Genomic DNA, 14,061 nt, shown 5'->3' on the forward strand with positions numbered 1-14,061 from the left:
AAAGATTATCCACGGGTAAAGGTTTAAACCTTGGTCCTTTTTTCGATTAGAAATATTTTCATACACACCCTGTCATTTTTATATGCATCATTGTCAAGTAATGTGGGACTGTGGAGTATGCGAACTTGCTCACTTTTGTTTCAGTTAGCAGAACCATTTTACTTCCAGAGTTACATCTTGTTGGAGAGCTGGGTACTTTGATGTTGAATATCCTTTGGAAACATGTCTGTTACAATTTTTTGAATTAAGTTCAACAGATAAAGACAGTATATGGCGAAAAACCTGTTGTGTCACCTAAACATAAAAAATCAAGGCACCAATAAATGATTATTAAAATAACTTTACTACAATAAACGAATAAAAATATAAATTCAAACAGTTAACATTTTTTCGACCAAATTATACTCATTTGGAAAACAGTTTCAACACATTTTTCATTTAAGGATTTTTTCTATCTTTTTTTTGCAATTATGTTTGAGGTAAGATGTTAGAAATACATTGGTGGTCTTCGCAACAAATTATCTCTGTGCCGATCATATTCTTCTTCATAAAAAGGCAGTCTATTTTCTAAGAAAAAAAGTGTTTACAATTAAAAGTAACAAAAAAAAAAGCCAGTCCAGATATGATTGTGATCAAGAATTAGTGGCCGATAATTTACCTCAGAACAATGCACTGTGAACGGATCCCTGCGATATTGCTGCAGCATGCATACTTGACCGGGGTAGCAGGACCGATCCCACACACAAGTCAGGTTGGTGTCACATTCAGGGCATATCAACCCTACATAAGAAATATTGAACTACCTGTCTCCTGATTATGATGGAAATGATTCATCTGCATGTCATTGATTTTTATTTTAACATTAATTTAAAACATTTATTCAAAAATAAAAAAAATATACACACACCCATATTTTAAAATTATTGTGATCATTAGTGCATTCATGTTTTTTCAAGTTGTATTCTAAAATACTGAATATAAAATTAGAATTAGAACTAGATCGTTCTCGTTGCGAGCAACGAGTGGGACTTCCGTCCGATTTTTTAGTAAATGAGATAAAATCCTTCACTTTTAAAACGAAATTGTTAATCAACGCATCTACGCAAAAAGTACAAAAAAAATTCGGCACCCGGGGCTTGAACGACTCTAACGACTGAGCTACTCAGACTCTCGCTTAAGGACTTTGATGCATATTATCTCAAGAACGCATTAATAGATTTTCAAACAGGTTACATATTCTGAATCAGTGAAAGAGTCACTATAAAAAGTTAAAAATTCAAAGGAAAATATAAAAAGATTAAAAAGTCAAAATATTCAATTTTTTTAAATTTGCTTCCGGTGACGACCGGAAGTAACGGCAAACATTTTTTGGATCCAGGTGCACTAGAAAAACGGTAGATCTATCATCTCCGAAAGTTTCTGTCCTATCTCTTTACTCGTTTTTGAAAAACCTAACAGACAAAATTGAATTTTTAAAATCATAAACGGGTGATAACATCCGACCGGAAGTGTATTTTTAAAAACTAAAAAAAAACTATCAGCATCAGATAAAAACACGTTAATATTGAAAATTTGGACGAAATTCAACCAGCAATCTCCGAGAAATCATCTGCACAAAATCAGTAAGAAAAAAAAAATAATAACTAGATACGATCTCGTTACGAGTAACGAGTAGGTCTTCAGGTCGATTTCTGTTTTAAATATTACCATGAATAATCGATAGAATTTCAAAAGTAACCCTCCCCCCCCCCCCCCCACATTCAGATAATGCACAAACCTTTATTACTTAAGAAATGGGTGACATTAAGCTTTCCAGATAGATATTGTTACGATCAACAATTTTGCTTCTATAATGAATATCTTGATCGTTTTAAAGTTATTTGTAATAGATTTTACGAGTCTATTGGCCCCTAAATAAAGGGTCCAGCCCTTTTTTCTTGCTTTTGTTTGAAAGACCTTTTCATACTCTACCACTTTTGTTATATATGTCTAAACAAAATATCAACTAATAAAAAGACACCGACCGAAACGTACAAAAAAATTATTCAAAATTATTACACAATTTCCGTGCCTAGATGAGCTCCATGAAATGGCACCATTGGCGTTAAACAAAATAATAGTGCAAAACTTCAAACTATGGTCTACCTATCCTGAAAGTTTCAAAGTCATATCTTTGATAGTTTCTGAGATCAGCTCTGCACAAAATAGGTGTCAAAAATGACAAAATCGGCCTTAAATCAGGACCGGATGTGACGACAACTAAAAATTCAAAAACATATAAAATTCAGAGAGTGTCTCATCATTTGTGAAAAAAAAATTCAGATCGGTCGAATAGTTTTCGAGATATCGCGTGTACAAAATTTGGTTAAAAAAATGATAATAAACAGTACAAAAACAATTATATGATATGAAATCTCGATAGTGTCTTCCAAATCTGAGATCCTGTTGAAACAAGTTTTTTTTTGTCTCGCGACCGGGAACGGACGAAAGGAAGTGATTAATGAAAATAAAAGGTGAATTTCTTGTACATTTGCTTAGTGTACATCATCGTTTATTACATGTAGGTAGGTAAAACACCCAAGAAAGTCTGTTAAACTTACCCTTTCGGTGACTACCGGAAGTGACGGTTGACAAAATAAAACACGTTAAACACATCTTCAATCGAATGTCTATCATTCATAAAAGTTTCATGTCTCAGACACTTGCAGTGACTAAAATCTCGCGGGTATCGAATTTGTAAAAAGGATAGCTATTTAAGATATTTGATATAACTCACCGGAAGTAGAATATGTTTGCTTATTTAACATTGTATAGTTTACATATATAAAATCTTGTACTGATATATTAATTCCATATAAAATATATAAAACAAGGAAAAAAATATAATTTTTAAGTGTTCCGGTGACGACCGGAAATGACGACAAATCAAACAAAAATGATGTTAACACAGATGCATACGTAGGGCTATTGTCCAACACAGTTTGACTGTCCAAGTCGTCACCGTTTTTGAGATCTCGTGGAGTATTTGTTTAGTTTGTTTTGTTTGTTTGTTGTTTTTTTTGGTTATTTTTAGTCTCTTGACAGGAAATGGACAAACGGAAATGCTTAGTGAAAATAAAAGTTAGTATTTCTTAAACATAAGACAACTGTACTTTATTGTTTATCAATTTTACTAAAACTGTCAAAGAAAAACAATTAAATTTTCAAACAGCTTGATTAGTTTGAACTCTTCCAGTGAGGACCGGAAGTGACGGTTGACAAAATGAAAGCGGTTAAACACATTTTCTATTAAATGTATATAATCTATCTTAGATTCGTGTATTGATCGCTTGATTTTCTGACATAGGTAAATCATTTATTTAAAAAAAACTATCTGAGATATTTGAGATATCTCACCGGAAGTAGAATTATTTTCTTTATTAAACGTCGGATAGATGACATATGTAAGAATTTATACTAATACTTCAGTTCTATATGAAATAAATTAAATGCAAATAAAAAATAATTTTTGAAGTGCTTCTGGTGATGACCGGAAGTTATGACGAACAAAACGAAATAATTTGAAGACATCTACAACTATAGATCTTTAATCCTTACTAGTCTGATTGCTAAAGTCCTTATCATTTATTAGATCCCAATGTCACAAGCTTTTTGTCGCAGGACAAGGAACGGACGACAGGAAATGAACTTTGGAAAAAATGAAAAAAAATCCTAATGATATAATTGTGTTCTATCACTCCTGCAAATTTCAAGAAAATCTATTGAGCCATCTCTGAGGAATCTTGTGTACAAAAAAGGGTAACAAAATTCGTACCCAATTTTCGAACCAAATTAAACTCTTAAGAATGGCGCCACTGGCGTAAAACAAAAACAATAGGCTCAACTTCAGACTATAGTCTACCAATCCTAAAAATTACATATTCGTATATCTGATAGTTTGTGTGCACAAAATAGGTCGTAAAAATGAACGATAAATCGGTACCGGAAGTGACGACAAACAATTATAAAAAAAAGTATGAAGGTAATATCAAGTCCAATCATCTGTGAAAAAATTGTTGAAATCGGTTGAATAGTTTTCGAGAAATCGCGTGCACAAAATTTGTAGAAAAGAAAATGATAAAAATTGGTACCCAATCTTCGGACGCTGGCTTGTTCCAAGAAATGGCGCCACTTGCGTAACACAAAAACAATAGGCACAACTTCAGACTATGGTATACCTATCCTGAAAATTCCATAATTATATCTCTGATAGTCTCTGAGTTTATGCGTGCACAAACTTGGTCGAATAAAAATTACAAAATCGGCCGTAAATCCGAACTAATTGACAATAAAAATTTAAAAAACATATAAAATTCAAACAACGTCTCAATAACTGTGAAAAAATGGTCGTTATCAGTTATATAGTTTTCGAGATATCATATGAAAGCCCGTACAAATTGAAACAACTTTTGCATTACAAGTTTTAAGAAAATATTTATACATCGAAAGTTATAACAAAAACTGTTCAAAAATTTCGTGGAAAAATTTGGTGCTAATTTTGAGGTCCAGGCCTTGAGCATATTATATAATTGGAAGCATGGGGGTACATTTACAGAAATTCATCTACAATCCCTGAAAGTTAAGCCTTTTTATTGATTAATTTCGAAGGAGATGCGTGGACAAAATGACCCTTTACAATTTTCAAAATCGTCAATATCTGAAACCGGAAGTGACGTCATCATTTAAAAAATGAACAAAATGTTTAGCCACGATGATGTTTTATTACTCTTGAAAATTTCGTGCAAATCGGTGCGAATCGGAGAAATAACGGTCCTAAAAATAAGAAAAAAAACACTACAGCAAGGCTCGTTGCAAAGCAACGAGTGGGTCTTCCGTAAATGTCAAACGTAAAGCTAAAGGTTCCTCCAATTTGCAATTGCCACAAGCAGTAAATACGTCACTGGTAATATTCACAGGGCGAAAAACCATCTTTAAGCAAGTTCTTAAAGGTGGCTTAAAGGAGCTTAAAGGCTATACAACCTTTAAGCCGCCTTTAAGTCACCTTTAAGCAAGTGCTTACAGGTCTTTAATGTCCAAACTTCTTTAAGCCACCTTTAAGCATCTTTAAGTGGCATTTACGCTCTCTTTACACTGCCTTTACACTGTCTTTAAGTGGCCTTTAAGTCAATATTGATCAAGCTGAACAATAAAAACATATATTAAATGCAAAAGCTCTTTTATAGAGATGGGAGGGGGTCATCCGAGTGATAATATAATTTCCAAGGAAGGGTTGGGGGTGTTCCAGGCGGTTTTAATCGTCGCTCCATTACACACAGATCGCTATCATCAGCACTGCTCCGATGGACACAGATTGCCGTTATAAAATTCTTTATAATTTTTTGGGGGTAATTATTGTAGGGATGAGCGCAGTCTCTGTATCTTAATATGTGCATAAAACTAATTAAAGTATGTTTGTTTCCTATTATAAATTAATCGGTGAAAAAAATCTCTCTCTCTCTCTCTCTCTCTCTCTCTCTCAGTTCATCCGGTTATTAAACAAAATAAAGATAATGAACCAAAAATTCATGATTTAATTAATTTTGTTAATCGGTTTGAGGTTTGTATTTTTTTTTCAATTTTCATTATTTCTAACTCTAGATCTGCTAGATACATGTTAAAGATGAAAAGACTCTCAACTGCCTTTGTTATATCGGACAGGATATTACTGCTTTGTTTGTCTAGACATAGTTTTGTTCGTTTATGTATATCTAATTAGAGTCTATTGTTTGTCCAACTTAAGAAAACCCCTGGAACTAACACAGAATATACAAGATATACACAACAGTTGTGTCGTGTGCCCAGGTGCACGTCAGGGTTTCTAAAGGCGTTGACTCTTAGTATGTACGAGTATACGATAAGTCTAGTGAATAAGAGTTAATTTACATTTGTAATTCATTTTCAAAGTATTATTTCCTAGCTCTGGGTTTCAAAGATGTTACGTCTACAAATTAACGATACATGTATGTAAGAGTAAAATCTTGATGCTAATTAATTAATGTACCGGTGATCATAAATAGGGGTTGATTATTTAAATATATGTATAAGGGTAAATATGGTGTACTGGGGGGTTTACAATTTTATTCATCAATTTTGCTCAAAACTGGAACTAGGTCCAATTTTTGAAAATTTTCATTTTTTTTTAACAAAATAAGGCAATACTACAGTGGATTTTTTTGATAAGTCGTTCTTGAAATAGTAGAAGTTTTTGTTAATTCGTACTCATAATCATTCGGATTTTGTTAAGTCATACCAAGAATTATTGGATTTTTTTTAAAAAAAATTGGTTTAAGTTACCCTTGTTTTTGGTTTAAGGACTTTGCTTCTTACAGGATCATCTAGCTTTACTCTCGACATTAACGGAAGACCCACTCGTTGCTTTGCAACGAGCTTTTCTCTAGTTGTAACTTATTCATGATATTATTTTCAAAATACTTATTTAAATGAAACTAACCTGCTATGGTTGTTTTCACGGGTTGTGTTGCTAAAAGAAAGGCCAAATGATTAACACTTTTAAAAGTTTTACGGTTAACTGTATTTACGTTAAATGGGTTATCAATATATTGAATTCTGTAGAATAGACCAAACATGCAGTGGTTGTATTCAAGGGATGTTTTTTTAAAAGAAAATGCTGATATGCTCATATCACCTGATTGTGGGTATCTGGACTATATTTACCGACTGGTTTTTTTTTTGTTTGATTCGAGTAAAAAATCTACTCTAGCTAACAGGTAACTATATTTCAATTGCATGAGTTATTACTGTGTTTAAATCTAGAAAGAACAAGACAAAGAAAAAACAAACCTGCTGTAGTTGCAACTGTTAGGTGTGTTGGGGCTGTGGTGGCTGTAAAATTTGAGTTCAATCAGTTATAACTTAAAAAACAAGTTCATTACTATATTTCTCAAAACTATTAAAAATCAAAACTGCAAAAGTGAGACCACATTGCAAGATAAAATTTTGTGTAATGTAAACATTAAACTACATGTATATGAAATTAAAAGTACATGTAATGTTTCTATGAATTTGGTTTTAAAGCAAAATGACATTGAAACCTCAAATTAACAATTTTCATATTACATGTTTGAAATGTACCAAATGAAGACGGGGTTTATTATTTCGTTGAACAAAAACAGTTTCTAAAGACAACTAGCTCTTAGTTATGACTCTTGAACAATTGTGAGCAAATAAGATATATAATCTATTTCGGTTGAACAAGGTAATTTAGAAAAAAAAATTATTTTCTAGAAACGCCAATAACAGTAAGGGGCGGGGTTTATATTAGGTTTCGTCGGTTGAAAAACACAAGATATTATGCGTGATATATAGATAAAGTATTTTGTACATGCGTTATCTTGACGTCACATATTGAACGCTATTGGACTCTACGGTAAAAAATATATGATTTTAAAATTAGGTAAAAAAGTGTTTTTTCATCAAATGGAATAAATTCACATTTTAATCATATATATGTTTTATTAATTTTGAATTAGTTTGTTATGACTTCCGTGAAATATAAAATACTTTGTCTACGTATATTGTATTAGCTCTGGTATATTGCATTTAAATAACTTTCAACGGAAGACTTTTTACCTCACCTGAGATAAAAGCTCAAGTGAGCCTTTCTGATTATTTTACTGTCCAGCGTCCGCCAATAAACTTTTTTACATTTTTGACTCCTTTTCAAGTACAAATTAGCACATTTCATCCTGACTTGGGAAAACGGCTTTTAAGTTTGTTGAAGTGAAGCTTTTGGGCCAGGTCCTCTTTAAAAGGGAAATAATCTATACTTGTGTGGAAGCGTTCTCAAATTGTGTCGATTCAAGTATGTTCAAATTATGATCCCCGGGGGTAGGGTTAGGCCACAATGAGGGTTCGACTTTTTACATAGAACGATTTAAAGAGAAAAAATTAAATATCTTCGAATATAAAACCAATAGGCCAGAAAAGCTATAACTTGTGTGGAAGCATTCCCAGTTAATGAAGATTTCAGTTTGTTCAAATCAGGATGACCAAAGTTTGGGAAGGACCACAAAGGGGGGGGGGATCAAATTTTTAATCAAGAAAATATAGAGACAATCTTAAATTTTTCAAAATCAATCGGCCAGGACAAGCAGTAACTTTGGTGGAAGCATCCTTGTTAGCATAAATATATGGAAAAAAATAAAAATCTTTTAATACAGAATCTATTTAACTACATTGTTTTGATATTTTCTATATAACTCCTATAAAGCTGATTTTATCATGGCGGGCTGTCAGTGCTCGGGTGAGCGATGTGGCCTATGAGCCACTTGTTCGTTTTTCTTCTGCTTTTTAATTATTCTAAAAGGTCTAGTATCGTCTTCAACAAAACACGCTAATTTTTCGTACTATTTCTTATTATATCATTTTTCCCATCGGAAGACTTCAATGTTTTTGTACTGTTTCTTAATTTTTCCCTTAAATTGTGTGCATGTCACAGGGCGAAAAACCATCTTTAAGCAAGTCCTTAAAGGTGGCTTAAAGGTGACTTAAAGGAGCTTAAAGGCTATACAACCTTTAAGCCGCCTTTAAGTCACCTTTAAGCAAGTGCTTATAGGTCCTTAATGTCCAAACTTCTTTAAGCTACCTTTAAGCCACCTTTAAGCATCTTTAAGTGGCATTTACGCTCCCTTTACACTGCCTTTACACTGTCTTTAAGTGGCCTTTAAGTCAATATTGATCAAGCTGAACAATAAAAACATATATTAAATGCAAAAGCTCTTTTATAGAGATGTGAGGGGGTCATCCGAGTGATAATATAATTTCCAAGGAAGGGGGGGGGGGGGTGTTCCAGGCGGTTTTAATCGTCGCTCCATTAAACACAGATCGCTATCATCAGCACCGCTCTGATGGACACAGATTGCCGTTATAAAATTCTTTATAATTTTTTGGGGGTTTCAAAATTATTGTAGGGATGAGCGCAGTCTCTGTATCTTAATATGTGCATAAAACTAATTAAAGTATGTTTGTTTCCTATTATAAATTAATCGGTGAAAAAAATATCTCTCTCTCTCTCTCTCTCTCTCTCAGTTCATCCGTTATTAAACAAAATAAAGATAATGAACCAAAAATGCATGATTTAATTTGTTAATCGGTTTAAGGTTTGTATTTTTTTTTCAACTTTCATTATTTCTAACTCTAGATCTGCTAGATACATGTTAAAGATGAAAAGACTCTCAACTGCCTTTGTTATATCGGGCAGGATATTACTGCTTTGTTTGTCTAGACATAGTTTTGTTCGTTTGTGTATATCTAATTAGAGTCTATTGTTTGTCCAACTTAAGAAAACCCCTGGAACTAACACAGAATATACCGGTACAAGATATACACAGCAGTTGTGTCGTGTGCCCAGGTGCATGTTTGTGTATATCTAATTAAAGTCTATTGTTTGTCCAACTTAAGAAAACCCCTGGAACTAACACAGAATATACAAGATATACACAACAGGTGTGTCGTGTGCCCAGGTGCACATCAGGGGTTCTAAAGGCGTTGAATCTTAGTATGTACGAGTATACGATAAGTCTAGTGAATAAAAGTTAATTTACATTTGTAATTCATTTTCAAAGTATTATTTCCTAGCTCTGGGTTTCAAAGATGTTACGTCTACAAATTAACGATACATGTATGTAAGAGTAAAATCTTGAGGCTAATTAATTAATGTACCGGTGATCATTAATAGGGGTTGATTATTTAAATATATGTATAAGGGTAAATATGTCAAAGATACCCGGCCTGGCACATCATACAATTGTATGTACAAGTCATTTGCAATTGCCACATGCAGTAAATACGTCACCGGTAATTGGTAATTTTGTTTGTTATAGAATTGATAGTTTATAAATCATGTACATGTACATACAATTACATGTAAATATTTAAACATATTGGAACGGCGCCGCGATCATGAAAACCGGGAAATTGCGGGAAATTGAACAATACCCTAATAGTATCAATGCATTTAATAAAAGAAATGATTTCATTTTCTTTTTTACATTTTTATAGCTATAAATTAGATGAACGTATATCTACTCGGTTTAAATTTATTAACTAAGAAAGCCTACTATAGTGAACCTAACGGTTTCCATTTAGGTATAATATATTTTTGTTCACTGAAGACCAAGTTCCGTATTTCATTCTAAATACATGCATGCATGTAATTTATAAATTAGATATAATTGATTGTTACAAACTGAATGGTTTGTCAAAATCTTTTCAAGTAAATACATTCAATACAGTGATTCAATATCCACTGATATATAGGATATAATCAAAGTACTGAAAGTACTGGAAAGCGCTAAGCCGGGAAGAAGCTGTTAAATCATACCGAATGTTATGAAAATACATGTTAAGAATCATATTTGAATCGGGGTTTGTTCGTTATTGCAAAATTTTCACGTACTCAGGATTAAAATGATATAGAATTTGGATATGCCATAGTTATAGAATACACAAATCTTTTTAATGATTAATGCATGCTGTCGTGTTACAGTGAAAACAGAATGCTGATGACTTTAAAAAAATCATAACCACAGCATTTAATGTAAGCAATTAATGTAAGTGTTTCTCTATTTTTGAAGCATAAAATGTTTTATCAATTTGACTGTAAATCAAAGTTTCCAATTTACAAATTATAATAATCTGCCTTAAAGCATGTTTACAAAGATCATGATTGATTTTAAATTTTTAGAACAAATGTATCTGCATGCAGGATAACTTGAAGATATTAAGTTTTCCCTACTGCATAATTTTGAGTTCTCCCGAGTACGACTTCTCCAAGGTACGACTTCTTTAGCATCCGCCAGTAGGTGGCGGTATTTCGGAAATGCGAAAACGAAAGTGGAAGTAGGATAAGAAATCTGGCGACAAAAAAGCGCTGCAGCTATGCTTAGCGCTTTAAAAACGCTCATATATATGTAAGTTGCCGTGGCGCAGAGGATGTGTGGTGATGCTAGAAAACGAAGGGTCACGGGTTCAATTCTCGCCGTGGCCGGTTTTTTTTTTGTGTGTTTTTTTTCATTTTTCTTTCTAGAACAAAAACCGTTTTAATATCTTTTCTTTCATAAAGTTAATACATTTTGTTGGAAATTAAGCACAATATTGAATTAAATTTTTTTCAATGGCTTAAAGGTGGCTTAAAGGTGGCTTAAAGAAGTTTGGACATTAAGGACCTATAAGTTGTCCTTAAAGGTGGCTTAAAGGTGGCTTAAAGATAGTCTTTTAGCTGCCTTTAAGCCATCTTTACGCTTTCTTTAAGCCACCTTTAAGCAATACTTATAGCTTAAAGGCAGCTTAAAGGTGGCTTAAAGATCGGCTTAAAGATCGTCTTTAAGCTACCTTTAAGCTATCTTTAAGGAGGACTTAAAGATGGTCATTCATCCTGTGTGTATTTTCTAGAAAATGTTAGGGTTTCTATCATTCATTTTTTCAAAGACTTATTTAACAAAAGTGGCTGTTCTATGAACGTTTTTCTCTATCTAAGGGTCGGTTTTTCTCTATCAAAGGGTCGGTTTTTCTCTATCAAAAGGTCGGCCCCTTAAAGGTGGGCCAAAAGACTAATATATTCAGAACGTTCATAGCGACCATCAATAGGGAGTTACGAAGCTGGCCCCTAAAACTGATATTTCTCATTTTCAATGATATAAAGAAATTGGAGAAAGATTCTTCGAACAGGCACCTATGAGGGCCAAAAATCGTTTCAATTTATAATGTTTTATTAAAACGATTGTATGTTTACCATTATTGACACAGTTGTTTATCTTGAATCTTTGCAACTGTTTAACGATCCAAAAAGACAAGTTGGTACGTAATGAAGGATCGTAAGGCACTAGAATCTTAATGCTAAGTTACTTTGAAACAAAAGTATTTTGTAAATCATCATAAGACAAAAGTCGTGACGAATTTCATTCTCAAGGACTTTCTATCTTCAAAAATGTCATAGCAACTCCCATTAGGAAGAAATGATAGCGTTAGACAGGCCCTAATCCTGTTTGCCTCAATTATCTCAAAACTTAAAACATTTTGATACGACTTGTAGAACAAAATACGTTGCAAACACTTACATGTAATCCTTTTCAGTGATATACAGATACAGTCAGTTCAAGCATATCTTTTACAACATACACCATAGCATAGCATAGCAATGAAATCTCATAGCATAGCATTGAAATCTCATAGCATAGCATTGGAATCTCATACCATAGCATACAATCTCATAGAATCGCATTCGTCATATCATACCATAGCATACCATAGCATAGCATACAACAGTATTTTAACTCGGTTTTAAATGTTTTTATTTGAAAAAATAAATGTTTACATAATAGATTTGTGGTAAACTTTGGCTTATTATTATTTTACTTCGAAATGTGTGGAACTCTTCTGTGTATGGAGGCGTTTTTGTTCAAATCTCATAGCATACCATAGCATAGCATACAATATCATTAAGCCCTTCATTTCAATTTCTCATAGCATATCATACAAATCTCATAGCATAGCATACAAATCTCATAGCATATCATTAAAATCGCATACAATAGCATAGCATTAAATTGTAAAAGATATGCATGAAATGACTGTAAGGGACAGGCCCTTTAAAATGGGGCCTATTGCTAAAGGGATTAATAATTTTTTCTTCTTATCAATATCTAAAAAAATATTGAGGATTTGTGAAACATTCTTTGTCAGATAATGTCTTGAAAATTTAGAACTAATTGGCGCTTCCATAAAAAGAACTCCAAAAAACCGAAAATATATATATTTTGTTTTCTAGATATAACAAATATTTTTGAAAACGCAGAATAATATACTTGATGGGAAATATATTGACAATTTTTCGACAACGAGATCGGGCATTTATGACTGTTCCCGTAAAGGAAACAAAGACATGTGCGCGAACCTTGCGATTTTAAGAGCATAACGTGTATCATACCGTTAATTTGTTTACAGTGACAAACATTCCCAAACACTGTATTCTGGCATAACGGAATCAACCCTGGCTGACACTGGCAATCTGAGTCCTTTGAGCATTCTGTTAAAGAAAAATTAAAATAAAAAATGTTGCAGATGTAAGTTAACGAAAATTGTAGCTCTGGCTAATGGGCTAACGCTTCAGTTCGAATGTAGAGTGCTGAATTCACAAGCCAGAGGAAGCAGGCTCAAACCCAAGCAGAGGCAATATTTGTCTCTTTTACACTACGAAATTGGAAACGGATGTGATAATGTATGTATGGACTCACTATCGCGCTCCCCCTAGCACTTTCTAGTGGTTTAACCCTTAAGCTTTGTCGGTAGAGCGTTGGCTTTTAAACTGAAGGGTCTTAAACCTGAGCCAACTTGTGGTCCCTCCTCTTCTCTATTACATTAATGCCTAACTTATTTTATAAAATATAATAAATTTAAAATAGATTTTCTCTATGCCATAGATTAAACATCTTTTTGAATAAATGGTCGCAAAAATTATGTCTATTGGACCGATGGGTCACATCACTGGCCTAAGCAATGGTATCCAACACTGTATTTATCACAAAAAGCTTTCAGATAATATTTGTTAATCAATACATTACATGTATAAACGTAATAATTCATAAAGTGTTTTATACATATTGATGTAACTCGCACCTCAAAGTGGTTGTGTCCACAGGTGCTTGATGACAGGATCGACTTCCACACCTAATTATATATTAGACCCTCGGGACTTTATTATTTTTTTTATTTATTAAATTATCCTGTTATTTCATTAATCGCCCAAAATTACCTCAAACATTTTTTTTTAAAAATCAGACCCTCTATACATATATAATACAAAAAGGTTGCTAACTTCGTCCATTAAGAATCAACGGAAGTAGGGGTTTGTCGCAAGGAAGATAACTCGTAACATTATTTTATTTTTTCTCTCTTTTATACTTTCCATTGTAATACTTTCAGTATGAGTGCCTTCTTTTAGATTTTCCAGTACCCAAGACGATAAAAAAGTTTTCAGTTCTTCGCGGTTTGATTAGAATTCAT

General features: G+C 33.0%; 1 protein-coding gene across 5 annotated transcripts in view; it reads right to left on the reverse strand.

Annotated features, from left to right (window-relative positions):
* Positions 1 to 326: 326 nt before the first annotated feature.
* The window catches only part of LOC128179823 (protein psiF-like), a 62,462-nt gene continuing 48,727 nt past the window's right edge, over positions 327 to 14,061 (reverse strand). For 3 of the 5 annotated variants that reach the window (XM_052847501.1, XM_052847493.1, XM_052847469.1), the window contains 5 exons: positions 12,986 to 13,084; positions 6,841 to 6,882; positions 6,491 to 6,520; positions 659 to 780; positions 327 to 567 (listed from right to left, as the gene is read on the reverse strand). In XM_052847501.1, coding sequence (XP_052703461.1) covers positions 469 to 567; positions 659 to 780; positions 6,491 to 6,520; positions 6,841 to 6,882; positions 12,986 to 13,084 — 392 coding nt within the window. In that variant the 3' untranslated portion in view covers positions 327 to 468. The remainder of the gene's footprint in view (positions 568 to 658; positions 781 to 6,490; positions 6,521 to 6,840; positions 6,883 to 12,985; positions 13,085 to 14,061) is intronic. The other 2 variants (XM_052847479.1, XM_052847487.1) reach the window with 2 other exon arrangements.

The sequence above is a fragment of the Crassostrea angulata genome, chromosome 1, assembly GCF_025612915.1.
Source record: "Crassostrea angulata isolate pt1a10 chromosome 1, ASM2561291v2, whole genome shotgun sequence".
Taxonomy (NCBI): Eukaryota; Metazoa; Mollusca; class Bivalvia; order Ostreida; family Ostreidae; genus Magallana; species Magallana angulata.